This window comes from Mesoplodon bidens, assembly GCF_964165515.1.
Source record: "Mesoplodon bidens genome assembly, chromosome: 9".
Classification (NCBI taxonomy): Eukaryota; Metazoa; Chordata; class Mammalia; order Artiodactyla; family Ziphiidae; genus Mesoplodon; species Mesoplodon bidens.
In genome coordinates this window covers 14,230,312-14,249,693 of record NC_138166.1, presented here as the reverse complement: position 1 = coordinate 14,249,693, position 19,382 = coordinate 14,230,312, and the positions used below count along the sequence as shown (strand labels likewise).

Here is a 19,382-nt window from a genome sequence, read left to right as displayed (position 1 = left end):
AGGGTGGGCCCCACCCTTCACAAGCCAGGAGAATACTCAGAACTTAATAACAATAAGTGAACATTAAAAATTTGTCTTATACCTAGGACTTCATTCCCAACCATATATATTTCCATTCTCACAGTGAAAGGGACCTTAAAATTGCACTTAACTATTATTTTGTGTCTCTCTATAGCTAGGACTTTGTATTAAATTAATTTTCACTATTCCCTCATCAGAATCTTTCTACCTAGAGGACATGTTTGAGGTTTAAATAAATTAGCACTTCACATAATATTGGGATTTCATATTTTAAAAAGATGCAGAGTTCATTACCAATAATGGCAAATAGCACATATCAGACCACCACTCCTACAGATAACAACTGAAAACTCTGAATAAAATATATTTTTAAAAAGTAAAGGTACTGGACAACAACCAGAAGTAGGCAGAAGAGGGGGGTGCGCGTCGCACTCAAACAGCCTTGCGTGAGATTTCCATTTTTAATAGCTTTTCACTGAGGGGAGGTCCCAAGTGGCAACTTGGAGAGAAGCCAAGTTTTACTGGTTAAGGAATCGGAGGACAGAGTTTGGGGTAACCAACAGCAACTGAAATATGAGGGGAGGAACCCCAGAAAAGAGGTATAAATTCTGCATATCCCTTGTCCAATCTCTAGCTGATCTGTGAACTTTACATGCATGGCACAAACTTCACGTAGCCCAGGTAAAGCTAAAACAACTGCGTAGATTTCAGCTGTCCACCCGCGCCCCCCCCCACCACGCGCGCGCACAAAGACAACAAGAGTTTGGAGTTTAACCAAGTTAACTGCCCACTAAAAAATTCAGTATTTTTCAGAGGTATGTAACAGAATCCAGTCTTTACAATGTATCCATTTATAATGACCATAATACAATTCAAGAGCACTGGACATGTGAAATAAAAGGAAAATGTGACCTACATATAAATCAATAAAAACCTGAAGGCTACAAAACATTTTCCTTTTATCTATGGATCAACTGATGATTTCTTATTCCATACAGCTTTCTGCTCATAAATTACATTCTCCAAACTTTCCTTAAGATGATATATAACCTTTAAATTGCAATCAAGTGAATATCTGGTTTGCACATTTCAGTTCCTTAATTTACTTTCTTTAGAAATTTATGCTATATCAAATATGATGAATGAATCTGAAATGATTCTTAAATTTAGTTATAATAAAGTCTACTTAGTATTCAACACTTTGTTATGTGTTTTAAGAAACAGCCATTTTAAGCATTTACCAATAAATATAATTTTATAGCACTCTTTAAAGAAATAGTCAATTTTACCCAGCCAGGATACACTGTCCACTTAAAAGACAACAGATTAATGATTCCCTTATGTTGTTTCTCTAAAAATAAATGTTAAACATTTAGTAGGTATCACTAGAACAGATGAAAGGATAATGACCTTTTAAATACCTTAATACTGTCCTACAGTGTGGGAAAAAAAAGATCTATCCAGGCCTATAAAAGCAATAATAAAGAGTAATAAACAAGAATGTATGGTAGAGGTAGTCATAAAAAATCTAGGACCATCTTGACATCCACTCAGAATAACCAGTAAATGAATATTTAAGACATGTTTATTTCCATATCTTAATTTCCCACTGTAATTCATTACTTCTCCACTTAATATATGAATTTCATATATATACTGCCTTACTTTGGTCAACTGTATAACTATACTTCAGACTGCAGACCTCACTAGAACCTTAAAAATCTAAACACAAATTCTACCTCTAACTGCCAAGACTTTGGGGATTAAAATAACTGATAGACCATCATTTTTTATTTACATCAGTTCAGTTTATACATGTTTACCTTATTCTAATGACTTTCCAATGTGAAAACCAAGTTTAAAATAACTTGATCACCTTGTTTCAAACACAGCTGTTCACATACCACACTCCAGCTCTATCCATGTAAGTAAATCCTGTATCAGAGATAAAAGCTACTCAGCATAAATTCAGTGAAGTTGAGCCTTATATAAACAGCATGAAAATATGGGTTGAAGAAAATTTTCCAGGATGCTACCATAAGCAGTTTTTCTGCAGTATTAACGCAGTGAAATAAAATATTAAATTTATTTAAAATATAGATATGAGATTATTCCACTCTGTCCAAACCTATTAAATACCTTCCAAAAGTTTCATAATTCAGTCCTAGAAATTCTTGGAGCTGTGAGCATTTCCTGTTCAGAAATGTTACCTCTATAAAAGCTCCCAGGAAATTGCAGAAAAATATAATCTTCTAATTTAAAAGTTGATCGATTTCCCAAATGATGCAGCCAGGTTTGCTTCTCTAAAAGCTTCTGATAAGGTCTGCAAAGGGAAGAAATTTAGAATTAAAAACCAAGTATTTGTGAATGAGAAGAAACTTGAGATAGCCATTAATTGCATATGTTGTTACCGGATGTGCATGACAGACTCTAGCTATATCTTCACAGGATGCTCCATATTCCAGTGCAAGAGCAGCTTCATTTATCATTTCACCAGCACCCTTTAAAATAATAAACCAAGAAGTAATTTTGTTTCTATGGCAAAAACAACTACCTTCTAATACGAGAGATTAGAACAGTTAATTGCCTCCAGTCAGAAAAACCTTAACAGAAAAAAGCAGTTCAGAAGTTAAGAGCCTGGGCTCTGAAGCGAGATGGCCTGGATTCAACTCCTACCATTTACTGCCCTAACCACTCACTGACTCTGTGCTTTGGCCCATTTATTCACCTCAAAAATGGGAACACCACCACCTACCTCACAGGGTCATGGAAACTAAAGTTGATGCATGCATCTAGGAAAAACTGTTACAAAGTAAGCACTCAAATGTTCTAGTACCATTACTGATGCACCAGATACCTAGGGGAGGGCATACCTCATGTGCAGTGACAGGAAAGGCTTCTCTTAGAAGGTAACATCTGAGCTAAGACCTGAATAATAAGCCAGTCATGCAAAGATATGAAGGCAGAGGATTCTAGAACAAAGGCTTTAAAATGGGAACAAGCTCAGCCTATTAAGAAATTGACAGAAGGCCCATGAGACAGGGAATTAATAAGCAAAGGGGATGAGTGGAAAGAGATGAGGTCAGAAAAGTAACCAGGGCCAAATTCAGTGGGGCCTTTTATATAAGTCTAGAGCAGAAAGAACCATTAGAGAGTTTTAAGCAGGCAAATGGCCTGATCTATGTTTTAAAGGGATAATCTTAGTTGCAGCATAGAATGCAGATGATACGATGGGCAAGAATGTCAGTGCTAGAAACGATGCATGAAGAAGCCATATTCAAACTTTTGCTAGTAAATAATAACCGCAGAATGTAAACACCAGGTGGTTTTAAATTAATCTACTAAATAACAATGCTTTCCAGAAATCCTAGTGGGATTTCTGGTTTTACAGTACTCACTGGTCCTAGAATATGTGCTCCCAATACTCTGTCCGTTGATTTCTGCCCAAGTATCTTCACCATGCCATCTGTGTCAGCGTTTGTCTTAGCTCTGCTGTTAGCAGCAAATGGGAATTTCCCAACTTTGTACTCAATACCCTGTGAGAAGCAGAAAATGAGAACGTACATAAGCTATCAAAAAATTCATTCCCATTTGGTGAAAGTGTCTACCATTTCTTCAGAATATAAATCCCAAGAAGGCAATTCTTCACAAAGCATATAGAAGGAAAGACCAAAAGGCTTGTTACTGAAATAGATTTTGGGTACAAACACAAGCAAATGCAAATGTCAGCCCACCTGGATACATTTCAAAGCCAAATGTAAGAGCTCTGGAATTACTAGTTTTTGAATACAGTCAACCAAATGATCTCCTTTAAGATACAAAGTAAAAAATTATACAAACTTACCTATAATGTTCTACATAGTTATTTAAATGCATTAATGCAATAATGAAAGGATTCTCAACCACTGGTATCAACTCAAATCATACATTAGAGGAAAACTACTCTGAATTACCTCTTCTTTCAACTGCTCTTCTGATTTGCCAACCCAAGCAACTTCAGGGTGTGTGTATATCACCGATGGTACACAATTGTAGTCAATGTGCACAGCGCCACCAGCCATCCCTTCAACACAGATAATGCCTTCATCCTCTGCTTTGTGAGCCAGCATTGGACCAGCAACCACATCGCCGATTGCATAGATACTGCCACGGAGATCAAAAGAAACAGTCAACTTCTGAAATCACAGACACTCATCTACAGTTATACCAGGGTAACAAAATACACGTTTCTAGTTATAAAGTCACCAAAAAATAAATCAAATACAGCTCTTCAAATATCTGTGAGTTCAGGTTCTAATCTTTGGGTAGTGAAAAAATTCAATTAATTACTTTTGCTTTTACATGTTATAAGTTTACTGTTCTTCCCCAAAGCCAATGTACTTTTTTTTTTTTTTTGGCGGTACGCGGGCCTCTCACTGTTGTGGCCTCTCCCGTTGCGGAGCACAGGCTCTGGACGCGCAAGCTCAGCGGCCATGGCTCATGGGCCCAGCCGCTCCACGGCATGTGGGATCCTCCCGGACTGGGGCACGAACCCGCGTCCCCTGCATCGGCAGGCAGACTCCCAACCACTGTGCCACCAGGGAAGCCCCAATGTAATTTTAAAGCATGATAAAAGCCTTATTTTCAAAATAGTGTTTGCTTAAAATTATTGAAAATGCAGGTAAGTATCCAACTTACTTTGGAATTTTAGTTTGGAATCTGGTATTTACTGGAATTCTACCTCTAGGATCCAGCTCAATTCCAAGCTCCTCCAGTCCCAAATTCTTAGTAAAGGGTCGTCGGCCAATGCAAACCAGCAGTACATCACAAGTGATAACTTCAGCTTTACCACCAGAAGCAGCTTCAATGCTAGATAATGAACAGTGTATAACTGTTAAACACACGTCTACATGAATAGCTGACAGACTTGGAAATTTAAGACCAGACATTTCTCAAGTATCGAGGACACCTCTAACAGTGTACCTTTATTTTATTACAAATATAAACGTAAGGATCAGGCATACCCTCTAGAGGTCTATCATGAGAACCTCACAACAAAAGGCTGTATAACGCAGTTTAAGAACATTAAGTCTTAAGAGTCCGACAGATCCAAGTTCAAGTACTGCTGCTGCCCCCACCAGCTGTGTGACCTTAGGCAGGTTATTTCAGGGTTAAACGAGCAGAATGCCAAGCACACAGTAAGCAACTGAACCCGTAATATTACTGATTTCCCCATGTATCTGTCTAAAAATACTGAATGAATTTTACTGAACGTTCAGAGTTTAAATTTTTCTGAATGTATACTATGAAAAAGTACATTACAAATGAGAACACTGGCTTCATTTTTCTATCATCAATGCAATCGTGCATTTCAATGGACTGACTTGATAAGCAATACTGAGTTATACTACACAGTAAAATGGTCGTAAGTTATAGAAGAATCTGATTCTAAAAATGGAATGTTTTTCTTAAGGAAACGCACAGAAGGGTATCATAACAAAAACAGATGTAGCATACTTACGAAACATCAATTCTTCCATCTGACTTCTTAGTAGCACCAGTAACTTTGGTATTCAGTTTAAATTTAAATCCTTGTTTTTGAAGGACGCGCTGGAAGTTTTTAGATATCTCCATATCAATTCCAATTCCACCAACATGACCCAAAAACTCAACTGCCGTCACGTCTGCACCAAGTCTTTGCCAAACTGAGCCCTGCAAATAATAAAAAACAATAATCATAAACATAAAGGCTTCTGTAGCAAATGTTTAAAAAAATCATCTTAAACAGTTTAGTTTAAGATATTTTCTTGTGTTAATATGTTCCTATTAGAAACTCTGAGGTTTAAAATTAACATGTGACAAACATATATAACTTAATATTCACTAACTCAACATGTACTGAGCAAGTACTATAGGCTAGGGCACCATTTTACGTGATAGACATACATCAGTAAACAAAACACTGCCCTCAGGGACCTTAGATTCTGACAGGGGAGACAAATAAGTAAAATTCATGCAGAGGACAGTAAAAGAGCTATGAGAAGAATAAAGCAGGAAGTAGAACCAGGACTACTGAAAGGAGAGGGACTGTAATTTTAAGCAGTGTGGCCAGGGGAAGGCCTCACTGCAAGTGCCATCTGCACAAAGACTTGGAGAAGGAATGAAATACACTGGTAACTGGTCCAGAAAGAGGAATGGCAGTGGGAAGGCAGGTCCTGAGGGAGAAGAAGTAACCTCTTATTGCTAATTACTGATGCTTGCAAAATATTAAACTGGTTTCGTATTTTATTTTCTCAACAGAGAAATGTTTACATTTTCATTCAAATTATAATTTAAAGTAAATGCTGGCTTTTTATTTTAACAACATTTTATCAGTTATAACTTGTGAATACTTATATGTGAAACCGGCAATATGAAGATAATTTTACAGCATTAAATAAACTATGAAAAGCTATGAATATATCCTTTGCAAGAATCTGTATTAAATTCATCTCATAATTTAAAATTCACCTTAAGAGTTTACCTTACCAACTAAATTAAGTTCATGTATTCATTTTAAAAATTTCATGAATTTTTGGGGTGAGAGCTGAGTTAACTAGAGGCTATATGACACTAAAAATCCAATGACAAGCATACATGAAAAGGTAACTCAAAATCATGGACCTAAACGTAAAACCCAAGGCTATAAAACTTCTAGAAGAAAATATAGGAGAGAATCTTCGTGACCTTGAGTAGGCAAAGATTTCTTAGCTACAATACCAAACGCACAATCCATAAAAGAAAAAAGATAAATTAGACTTCATCAAAATTAAAAACTTCTCTTCAAAAGACAGCATTATGAACCCAAAAAGAGAAACCATAGGCTGTGAAGAAATGTTTGCAAACCATCTACTGGGGGCTTCCCTGGTGGCACAGTGGTTAAGAATCCACCTGCCAAGGCAGGGGACACAGGTTCGAGCCCTGGTCCAGGAAGATCCCACATGTGGCAGAGCAACTAAGCCCGTGCGCCACAGCTGCTGAGCCTGCACTCTAGAGCCCGCGAGCCACAGCTACTGAGCCCGTGTGCCACAACTACTGAGCCTGCGCTCTAGAGCCCGCGAGCCACAGCTACTGAGCCCGTGTGCCACAACTGCTGAGCCTGCACGCCTAGAGCCCGTGCTCCGCAACAAGAGAAGCCACAGCAATGAGAAGCCCACACACCACAACGAAGAGCAGCCCCCGCTCACTCCAACTAGAGAAAGCTCGCGTGCAGCAAAGACACAACGCAGCCAAAAATAAAATTAAAAAAAACATATAAAGTATTTAAATAAAGAATCTAAATCCAGATTACATAAAGAAGTCTCAAAGCTCAGTAACAAAACAAATGAACCGGGAAGGAAATCCGAAAAAGAGGGGCTATATGTACACATATAGCTGATTCACTTTGCTGTACAGTTCCTTTTTTTTTTTTTAAACCAGTAAAACTGGTTTATTCAGGAATATCAAAGAATTGCAATTTGGGGCATACAATCCATGGTGAACCACAGGCAAGTCCAGAGAACAAAGACGACGAACGTTTCTCTTATAGAGGAAAAGGTGGAGTTGGGAAGGCTGTTACAAATAAAAAGTCCATTGGAGTCGTGCAAATTGGAAGCTGTAGTAGTTTTTTATTGGCTGAGTAATGACAGTCTCCCATTGGCAAGGTTATTGCAAGGAGAATCTTCCTTCCTTCTGCTGTGGTAGTACAGTAGTAACCTTCTTCCTGTTGGAGATGCGAGGTATGTCTCCTCCTGTTGGGTCTGCAACTGACTACTAGTGGTAGGGCAAGAGAGCTCCTCCTTCTGGCCTCCCAACTCTTTTAAAAAATTTAATTTAATTAATTTATTTATTTTAGACAGTAGTTTCTTATTAGTTTTCTATTTTATACATATTAGTGTATATATGTCAATCCCAATCTCCCAATTGCTGTACAGTTCCTTGAAAGGTTAAAAACAGAATTACTCCCAAGTATATACTCAAAATAAATGAAAACAGAGGTCTACACAAAAACTTGTACACAAATGTTCATAGCAGCATTATTCATACTAGCCCCAAAGTGGAAACAACCCAATTGTTCATCAACTGATCAATTAATTTTAAAAATGTGCTATATCCATAGAATGGAATATTATTTGGCCATAAAGAGAAATGAAGTATACCTGAACGTTGAGAACATTATGCTAAGTGAAAGAAGCCAGACACAAAATGCCACATATTGCATGAATTCCATTTATATGTAATGTTCAGGATAGGCAAATCCATGGACACAGGAAGTAGATTAGATTTCCAAGGGCTGGAAGAAGGGAGGAATATAGAATGACTACTAACAGTCACGGGGTTTCTTTCTGGGGTGATGAAAATGTTCTGGAATTAGATACTGATGACAGATGCATAACTCTGTGCATAGACTAAAAATCATTGAATTGTACACTTTAAATGGGTGAACTATATATGTGAATTTTATCTCAATAAAGATGTTTAAAAGAAAGGAATCACTCTTCTGAACCTAAATCGAAATAGTAAGAGTAGAAATGATGAGAAGCGGCATCTCAAAGTCTATAATTCAAAGTATGGAACAATGAGCATAGCTAGACAAGTGCCCTACTCTTTAGGAAAGCTGATTTCAAAATCCTTAGAGATAGGAAAACTCCAATAATATCTACAATTTATTTACAGCTTGTTAAGTGCCAGGCACTATGTTAAGTTTCTTAAATGTATTAACTTTATAAAATCCCAACAAAATCTTATAAGGCAATTATTCTTTTCCTCCTTTTTATGATTAATCAACTAGTTCAGAGAGGGATATAAATTTAACAAGGACATAAAGTCATTAAAAGGCAGAGCTAAAATTCAAATTTATATCTGAGTCCAAAACCTATGTTCCTGAAAGCACTACATTACACTGTAATGGAAGAAGGAACTAGAACTGTAAATAAAAAATAAAACTCATATGACTAACTTTATGAGAAAGTAAAGAGATATGTATGACTATCAGTAAATCCTCTGATAAGCCTAAATTTTTAAAATGACGTGTAAAAACTAATTCAATATGGTAACAGACCCCTAAAACATTGTGGCAAGATATCTGGAATGACCCAAGGCTTGTAAAAAACCTAAAGCAAAAGTGCAGAGATGGAGGAAACAGAATTACTGCTTGGGGATATTATTATACTGTTTAACAAAAGAAAGTAAATCTATTATTATTCTTTTTCTTGCCTGTTTTATCCATCTGTGAGAACAAATTTCAAAGTGGAGTGAACTGAAGAAATACCATTAAGCGAGAAGTGAAGCCCAAGACAACAACTCCTAATGATTTTGGATGAATTAACTCCCTAATCAAACAAATTAGATCACAGGGTTTGGATAACAGAGACAGTCCATCAGTGAACTCTGAGAACATATTAGCATAAGAGTACTGCCAAAGGTGGAAAAGAATAGATTCTAAAGATAGATTCTGGAGATTAGCTCAAGATGGTGGAGTAGAAGGACGTGAGCTCACCCCGTTCTTATGGAAACACCAAAATCACAACTAATTGCTGAATGACCATCAACTAAAAAATGCTGGAACCTACCAAAAAGGATACCCTTCATCAAAAGACGAAGAAGCCACAACAAGACAGTAGGAGGGGCACAATCGAGATAAAATGAAATCTCATACCCGCCAGTGGGCGACCCACAACTGGAAAACAATCATACCACAGAAGTTCTCCCACAGGAGTGAAAGTTCTGAGCCCCCCCGACAGGCTTCCCAGCCTGGGAGTCCGGAAGTGGGAGGAGTCGTCCCCTGAGAATCCGGCTTTGAGAGCCAGCGGAGTTTGATCGCAGGACTTCCACAGAACTGGGGGAAAGAGAAACTCCACTCCTGGAGGGCACACACAAAATTTCATGCACACCAGGACCGAGGGGAAAAAAGCAGTGACCCCATAAGAGACTGGGCCAGACCTACCTGCTAGTATTGGAGGATTGCCTGCAGAGGCAGGGGGCAGCTGTGGCTCACTGCAGGGACAAGAACACTGGCAGCAACATTTCTGGGGAGTACCCATCGGCATGAGCCCTGCCGGAGGCAGCCATCAGCCCCACCAAACATCCTGTAGGCTCCAGTGCCGGGTCACCTCAGGCCAAATAACCAACAGGATGGGAACACATCCCCACCCATCAGGAAGCCTGCCAGCCTCCTAGACAGCCTCATCCACCAGAGGGCAGACAGCAGAAGCAAGAATCACAATACTGTAGCCTACAGAATGGAAACTGCTATCACAGAAAGTCAGTCAAAAGGAGATGGCAGAGGAATTTGTCCCAGATGAAGGAAAAGATGAAATCCCAGAAGAACAATGAAGAGAAGTGGAGATAGCCAACCTACCAGAAAAATAATTCAGAATAATGATAGTGAAGATGATCTAAGATCTCAGAAAAAGAATGGAGGCAAGGATCGAGAAGATGCAAGGATCGAGAAGATGCAAGAAATGTTTAACAAAGACCTAGAAAACTAAAGAACAAACAGAGATGAACAATAACTGAAATGAAAAATACACTAAAAGGAATCAATAGCAGAATAAGTGAGGCAGAAGAATGGATAAGTGACCTGGAAGACAGAATGGTGGAAATCACAGTGTGAACAGAATAAATAAAAAAGAATGAAAAGAAATGAAAACAGTCTAGGAGACCTCTGGGACATCATTAAAAGCACCAACATTCGCATTATAGGGGTCCCAAAAGGAAAAGAGAGACAGAAAGGACCTGAGAAAATATTTGAAGAGATAATAGCTGAAAACTTCCCTAACATGGGAAAGGAAACAGTCACCCAAGTCCAGGAAGCGCAGGGAGTCCCAGGCAGGATAAACTGAAGGAGGAACATGCCAAGACACACAGTAATCAAAATGACAAAAATTAAACACAAAGAAAAAATATTAAAAGCAACAAGGGAAAAATGACAAATACCATACAAGGGAACTCCCATAAGGTTATGAGCTGATTTCTCAGCAGAAACTCTGCAGGCCAGAAGAAAGTCACACGATATATTTAAAGTGATGAAAGGGAAGAATCTACAACCAAGAATACTCTACCCAGCAAGGCTCTCATTCAGATTTGATGGAGAAATCAAAAGCTTTACAGACAAGCAAAAGCTAGGAGAACTCAGCAAAACCAGACCAGCTTTCCAACAAATGCTAAAGGAACTTCTCTAGGCAAGAAAGAGACCAGTAACTTAAAACAACCTTATACATATATAGACTGCTATGTCAAAATCTTACGGGCACAGCAAACCCAAAACCTACAATACGTACAAACACAAAAGAGAAAAAGCAACCCAAACACAACACTAAAGATGGTCATCAAACCACAAGAGAACAAAAGAGGAAGGGAAGAAAAAACACCTAGAAAAACAAAGCCAAAGCAATTAAGAAAATGGCAATAGGAACATACATACCAATAATTACCTTAAATGTAAATGGATTACATGCTCCAACCAAAAGACACAGGCTTGCTGAATGGATACAAAAATAAGACCTGTATATATGCTGTCTATGAGAGACCCACTTCAGACCTAGAGACACATACAGACTGAAAGTGAGGGGATGGAAAAAGGTATTCCACACAAATGGAAATCAAAAGAAAGCTGGAGTAGCAATACCTGTATCAGACAAAATAGACCTTAAAATAAAGACTGTTATAAGAGACAAAGAAGAACGCTACATAATGATCAAGGGATCAATCCAAGAAGAAGATATAACAATTGTAAATATATACGCACCTAACATAGGAGCACCTCAATATATAAAGCAAATACTAACAGCCATAAAGGGAGAAATAGACACTAACACAATAGTAGTGGGGGACTTTAACACCCCAGTTTCATAATGGACAGATCATCCAGACAGAAAATCAGCAAGGAAACACAGGCCTTAAATGACACATTAGACCAGATGGACTTAATTGACACTTAGAGAGCATTCCATCCAAAAGTAGCAGAATAGGGGATTTCCCTGGTGGTGCAGGGGTTGAGAATCGCCTGCCAATGCAGGAACACGGGTTTAAGCCCTGGTCTGGGAAGATCCCACATGCCGCGGAGCAACTAAGCCCGTGAGCCACAACTACAGAGCCCGTGCGCCTAGAGCCCGTGCTCCGCAATAAAGAGAAGCCACCTCAATGAGAAGCCCGTGCACCACAACGAAGAGTAGCCCCCACTCGCCACAACTAGAGAAAGCCCGCGTGCAGCAACGAAGATCTAACGCAGCCAAAAATAAATAAATTTATTAAAAAAAAAAAGCAAAAGCAGCAGAATACACATTCTTCTCAAGGGCACGTGGAATATTCTCCAGAACTGACCATGTGCTGGGTCACAAAATGAGCCTCGATAAATTTAAGAAAACTGAAATCATACCAAGCAACTTTTCCAACCACATCACTACGAGATTAGAAATCAACTACAAGAAAAAAGCTAAAAAACACAAACACATGGAGGCTAAACGATATGCTACTAAACAATGAATGGATGGATCCCTGGTCAGGAAACTAAGATCCCACATGTCACCCAGCTTGGCAAAAACAAAACAAAATAACAACAAAACCTAGAGACAAATGAAAACGAAAGCACAACAATCCAAAACCTATGGGATGCAGCAAAAGCAGTTCTAAGACAGAAGTTTACAGCAATACAATCTTACCTCAGGAAGTAAGAAAAATCCCAAATAAACAACCTAACCTTATAACTAAAGCAACTAGAGAAAGAACAAACAAAAGCTAAAGTTAGTAGAAGGAAAAAAAATAAAGATCAGAGCAAAAATGAATGAAATAGAGACAACAGCAAAGATCAATGAAACTAAAAGCTGGTTCTTTGAAAAGATAAACAAAATTGATAAACCTTTAGCCAGACTTGTCAAGAAAAAAACGGGAGATGACTCAAATCAATAAAATTAGAAATGAAACTGGAGAAGTTACAACTCACACCACAGAAATACAAAGGATCATAAGAGACTACTACAAGCAACTATATGCCAGTAAAATGGACAACGTGGAAGAAATGGACAAATTCTTCAAAAGGTACAATCTCCCAAGACTGAACCAGGAAGAAATAGAAAATATGAACAGACCAATCACAAGCACCGAAATTGAAACTGTGACTTAAAAACTCCCAAAAAACAAACGTCCAGGACCAGATGGCTTCACAGACAAATTCTATCAAACATTTAGAGAAGAGTTAACACCTACCCTTCTGAAACTGTTCCAAAAAACTACAGAGGAAGGAAAACTCCCAAATTCATTCTATGAGGGTGATGACCCTTATACCAAAATCAGACAAAGATACCACAAAAAAAGAAAATTACAGGCCAATATCACTGATGAACATAGACGCAAAAATCCTCAACAAAATACTAGCAACTCTGAATCCAATGATACATTAAAAGGATCATACACCACGATCGAGGGGGATTTATCCCAGGGATGCAAGGATTTTTCAGTATCCACAAATCAATCAGTGTGATACACCATATCAACTGAGAAATAAAAATCATGTGATCATCTCAATAGATGGAGAAAAAGCTTCTGACAAAATTCAACACCATTTATGATAAAAACTCTACAGAAAGTGGGCATAGAGGGAACATACCTCAACATAATAAAGGCCATATATGACAAACCTACAGCTAACATCATACGCAACAAAACAAGACAAGGATGTCCACTCTCACCACTTTTATTCAACATAGTTTTGGAAGTCTTAGCTACAGCAATCAAAGGAAAAAAAAAGAAATAAAAGGAATCCAAACTGGAAAAGAAGAAGTTAAACTGTCACTGTCTGCAGATGACATGATACTATACATAGAAAATCCCGAGGACTGTACCAGAAAACTACTAGAGCCCATAATCATGAATTCGGTAAAGTTGCAGGTTACAAAATTAATACACAGAAATCTGTTGCATTTCTATACACTAACAACGAAAGATCAGAGAGAGAAATTAAAGAAACAATCCCATTTACCATCACAGCAAAAAGAATAAAATACCTAGGAATAAACCTACCTAAGGAGATAAAAGACCTGTACTCTGAAAACTATACTACACTGATGAAAGAAATCGAAGACAACACAACAGATGGAGAGATATACCATGTTCTTGGATAGAATCAATATTGTCAAAATGACTATCCTACCAAAGGCAATCTACAGATTCAATGCAATCCCTAACAAAGTACCAACGGCACTTTTCACAGAACTAGAACAAAAAATCTTAAAGTTTGTATGGAGAAACAAAAGACCCCGAATAGCCAAAGCAATCTTGAGAAAGAAAAATGGAGCTGGAGGAATCAGGCTCCCTGACTTCAGACTATACTACAAAGCTATAGTTATCAAAACAGTATGGTACTGGAACAAAAACAGAAATATAGATCAATGGAACAGGATAGAAAGCCCAGAAATAAACCCATGCACCTATGGTCAATTAATCTACGATAAAGGAGGCAAGACTATACGATGGAGGAAAGACAGTCTCTTCAATAAATGGTGCTGGGAAAACTGGACAACTACATGTAAAAAAAAATGAAATTAAAATACTCTTTTAACACCATACAAAAAAATAAACTCAAAATGGATTAATAACCTAAATGTATGACTGAACACTATAAAACTTTTAGAGGAAAACATAGGCAGAACACTCCCTGACATAAATCACAGTCATATCTTGCTCAATCCATCTCCCAGACTAACTGAAATAATAACAAAAACAAATGGGACCTAATTAAACTCAAAAGCTTTTGTACAGCAAAGGAAACCACAAACAAAATGAAAAGACAACCCACAGAATGGGAGAAAATATTTACAAATGATACAACCCACAAGGGATTAGTCTCCAAACTTTACAAACAGCTCATAGGGCTTAATATCATAAAAACAAACAACCCAATCAAAAAATGGGCAGAAGACCTAAACAGACATTTCTCCAAAGAAGATACACAGATGGCCAAGAGGCACATGAAAAGATGCTCAACATCGCTAATTATTAGAGAAATACAAATCAAAACTACAACAAGGGGACTTCCCTGGCAGTGCAATGCAGGAGGTACAGGTTCAATCCCTGGTGGGTGAGCTAAGATCCCACATGCCTCACAGCCAAAAAAACCAAAACATAAAACAGAAGCAATACTGTAACAAATTCAATAAAGATTTTTAAATGGTCCACATCAAAAAAAAAATCTTAAAAAGAAAAAACTACAATGAGATATCACCTTAAACCAGTCAAAATGACTATCATCAAAAAATCCACAAACAATAAATGCTGGAGAGGGCGTGTAGGGAAGGGACCCCTCCTACACTGTTGGTGGGAATGTAAATTGGTATAGCCACTGTGGAGAACAGTACGGAGGCTCCTTAAGAAACTAAAAATAAAGCTACCATATGATCCTGCAATCCCACTCCTGGGCATATATCCAGAGAAAAACATGGTCCAAAAGAATACGTGCACCCCAATGTTCATTGCAGCACTGTTTACAATAGCCAAGACATGGAAGCAACCTAAATGTCCACTGACAGATGAATGGATAAAGAAGATGTGGCAGGGCTTCCCTGGTGGCGCAGTGGTTGAGAGTCCACCTGCTGATGCAGGGGACACGGGTTCGTGCCCCGGTCCGGGAAGATCCCACATGCCACGGAGCGGCTGGGCCCGTGAGCCACGGCCGCTGAGCCTGCGCGTCCGGAGCCTGTGCTCCGCAACGGGAGAGGCCACAACAGTGAGAAGCCCGCATACCGCAAACAAAACAAACAAACAAACAAACAAAAAACCCAAAACAAACAAAAAAAAGAAGATGTGGTACATATATACAAAGGAGTATTACTCAGCCAATAAAAAGAATGAAATAATGCCATTTGCAGTAACATGGATGGACCTAGAGATTGTCATACTGAATGAAGTCAGACAGAGAAAGACAAATATCATATGATATCACTTACATGTGAGGTCGAAAAAAGAAAAATACAAATGAAGTTAGGAAGTTTGGGATTGATATGTACATACTAGTATATTTAAAATAGATAACCAATAAGGACCTACTGTATAGCACAGGGAACTCTGATCAATATTATGTAACAACCTAAATGGAAAAGAATTTGAAAAAGAATAAATACATATATACATATAACTGAATCACTTTGCTGTACACCTGAAATTAACACAACATTGTTAATCAACTATACTCCAATATAAAATAAAAAGTTAAAAAATAAAAATAAAGAAGAATAGACTGAAATGTGGAGCAGAGGTCAATCTCTGCTAAACACTAGAAGAGATTTTTAAACAGCTGGTTTGACAATCATTAGACACTACCACAAGTGTTTCAAACAGGTCATGTAAACGACCCACACTTTATTTTCTAGAAGTTTTTCTGGGCTGGTTAATGTAGTATATTTTGGTATCAGCAAGGTATTCAGTTATGTTTATAACTGGTTAAAGACTGTAGTATCAGGGACTTCCACGGTGGTCCAGTGGTTAAGACTCCGTGCTTCCACTGTCGGGGGCACGGGTTCAATCCCTGGTCGGGGAACTAAGATCCCGCATGCGGCGTGGTGCAGACAAAAAAACAAAACAAAACAAAAACAACAACAAAACAAGAAAAGCAATGGAGATTTAAATATGAATAAAACTCAATCTCTGCCTTTAAGGAGCTTATGGTCCTATAAAAAAGACAGACATAAATAAATAGATTCAATATACTGTTATTAGTAGATGATGCAAAGATGCAGACACATTATACTGAAGACTCGAAGAAGGAAAGACCTGAGCTTTCTTAAACAGAAGTCTCCACTAAAAAGGTAACTTCTAAGCTGACATTTGAAAGGTATTTATTATATCAACAAATGTTTATAGAGCAATAATAAAAGCCAATACATGAGTACTTATTATAGATCAGCCACTATGCTAGATCCTAGACACACAGTAAATGAAACAGCCAGCATCTCTACCCTCATGGAGTTTATGATTTAATGAAAGAGAGACAAGTGAACAAGTAACATCAAGAAAGCAAGATAAATGCTAGAACAAGAAGTATAGGGTGCAATGGAACACTCAGCAAGAGTACCTAAGGACATCTAGGGTAGGCAGGGAAGGGCTCAGAAAGTGCAGAAACTCGTAGAGGGATGAAATGTTCCAAACAGAAGGAAGGCCTACCTACAGATAAAGAATGCAGCTTGTTCAGGAACTGATATTTCAATATACCTTGAACATAGTTTGAGAGGGAAAGGGGTTAGAAATGAGGCTGGAGATTTGAGCCAGCACCAACCTACATTTAAGAGTTTGTACTTATCCTAACAGCTATAATGAGTCATTGAAGGGTTTTCAGCAGGAAGAGACATGATTACATTTGTGTTACAGAAAAATCACTTCAGCCACTCTGGGGAAAACAGATTAGAAAAAGTTAAAGAAGTAAGAGAAACCCAGGGTAAGACATGATCTTGGCATGAACTGGGATCTAAGTAGATACATGAAAAGAAGAGGGGCTTCCCTGGTGGCGCAGTGGTTGAGAGTTCGCCTGCCGATGCAGGGGACGCGGGTTCGTGCCCCGGTCCGGGAAGATCCCACATGCCGCGGAGTGGCTGGGCCCGTGAGCCGTGGCCCCTGAGCCTGCACGTCCGGAGCCTGTGCTCCGCAACGGGAGAGGCCACAACAGTGAGAGGCCCGCGTATCGCAAAAAAAAAAAAAAAAAAAGAAGAGGATATATTCATGAGCCACCTAACAGGTAGTATCACATTACAACCCAGGGACTGACTCAGTATGGGGCACAAAAGCATGGGAGAGGTCACATATAGTTTCCAAACTTCTTTAGGCCTCTAGATAGATGGCAGTACCACTCAGAGATGGGAAATGTTAGAAAAGAAACAGGCTTTGTTTTATTTTTGGGGAGTGAAAGAGGGAGAGAAAGGTTAAGAGGCACTTACTGAACTGAGGGTCTGTGAGACCTTCAAACAGAGATGCTGGTAAGCATTCAGATATAAAAATTCAGAGGCAAGGATTAGGCTGCAAGTATTTACGAGTCCTTGTGTAACTGAGGTAAGAGGGAAGAGAATATTCTGTGGAAAGACAAAAAGGGTCTGGAATAGAACCCTGAGACAGAACCTAGAGTAATACTAACAATTAAAGGGAAGGCTGAGAAAGGGAAGGAGAAGTCAGCCCAAAGGGCAGCTGGAAAACCCACAGAGTGTGGTTTGATCAGGGAAGTTAAGGGAAAAGTTTCAAACGCAAGAAAACCAGCAATGCTGTTTGCTACCAAATAAAGCAGTGAAGAAAACAGTCCACTGGATTGAGCAATAAATCCATTCATGCCCTGTCAAGAGCAATTTGATGGCACAAGAAGCCATGGACGAAGAAGTGAGTGGGAACTGATGAAACAGAGTGTGGGCATCTCTTTCAAGAAGTCTGGTTGTGAAGAGAAGGTGGGAGGAAAATTAGCAACTGAAGGAGGACACAGGATCAAAAAAAGGCTTACTTATGTGTACACAGCCCGTGTCTGTGAGTGCAAAGGCATCTTGGCATGTGTGAATGCACACAGGTGCCCACAGAGAAGCAGGTTTAAACGTAAATAAGGAAGCAAAAACAGAGGAGAGTTTGAAGACTAAAAAAAAAAATACAAAAATAAAAATCACAAAACAAAGTCCCCAAGAAGGCAGGAGATGATGCACTACCAAGCACAGGTGAAGGGCTCAGTCTTAGGGAAAAAAGCACTTCGAGAGTTACAACAGAGATCAAGAGAACAAGTGTAACAATGGGTAAAAATATTTTGAAATCTGGGGCATCAGGCTGAGGGAGTTCTCACCTGATGGTTTCTCTTATGTGGAATTTAGGAGACAAGGTCATCTGCAAACAGGGGAAGACGCTGTGCTGGCAGAGGTTTGAGATGAGTGGGAAATGGAACAACCATTGCAGGCATCAGGAGAGTGTACCAGCTAAGGAAATAATGGAGTTGTAAGCAAGGCTGAGGATCTTGTTGAGACCTGTGGCCAAAAATTTACACAGGTACTAATCTGCAGGGTGCGTGTCTTTCTCCTGGTGTAGTCAGTATCCTGGGTATAGCATTAAAAGACAGCTGAATTCAACCAGGACTAGTTTTCCTAAGCAGATATGACAGAATAGCAAGGCAAGGGACTCAAGAACACCTGTAAGGAAGTGATTAAAGTGACACATTATAGGGGCTTCCCTGGTGGTGCAGTGGTTGAGGGTCTGCCTGCCGATGCAGGGGACACGGGTTCGTGCCCTGGTCCGGGAAGATCCCACATGCCGCAGAGCAGCTGGGCCTGTGAGCCATGGCCGCTGAGCCTGTGCGTCCAGGGCCTGAGCTCTGCAACGGGAGAGGCCGCAACAGTGAGAGGCCCGCGTACCGCAAA

The 19,382-nt window shown here is 39.0% G+C and overlaps 1 protein-coding gene across 3 annotated transcripts in view; it reads right to left on the bottom strand.

Moving 5' to 3' along the window:
• Positions 1-19,382, bottom strand: part of DLD (dihydrolipoamide dehydrogenase) — a 51,786-nt gene that overhangs the window by 17,756 nt on the left and 14,648 nt on the right. The window contains exons 9-14 of one of the 3 annotated variants that reach the window (XM_081244639.1): positions 5,522-5,712; positions 4,699-4,869; positions 3,975-4,164; positions 3,420-3,557; positions 2,433-2,522; positions 2,232-2,344 (exon numbers count right to left, since the gene is read on the bottom strand). In XM_081244639.1, the coding sequence (XP_081100765.1) occupies positions 2,279-2,344; positions 2,433-2,522; positions 3,420-3,557; positions 3,975-4,164; positions 4,699-4,869; positions 5,522-5,712 (846 nt within the window). In that variant the 3' untranslated portion in view covers positions 2,232-2,278. Of the gene's footprint in view, positions 1-783; positions 2,523-3,419; positions 3,558-3,974; positions 4,165-4,698; positions 4,870-5,521; positions 5,713-19,382 lie in introns of those variants that run through there. The other 2 variants (XM_081244638.1, XM_081244637.1) reach the window with 2 other exon arrangements.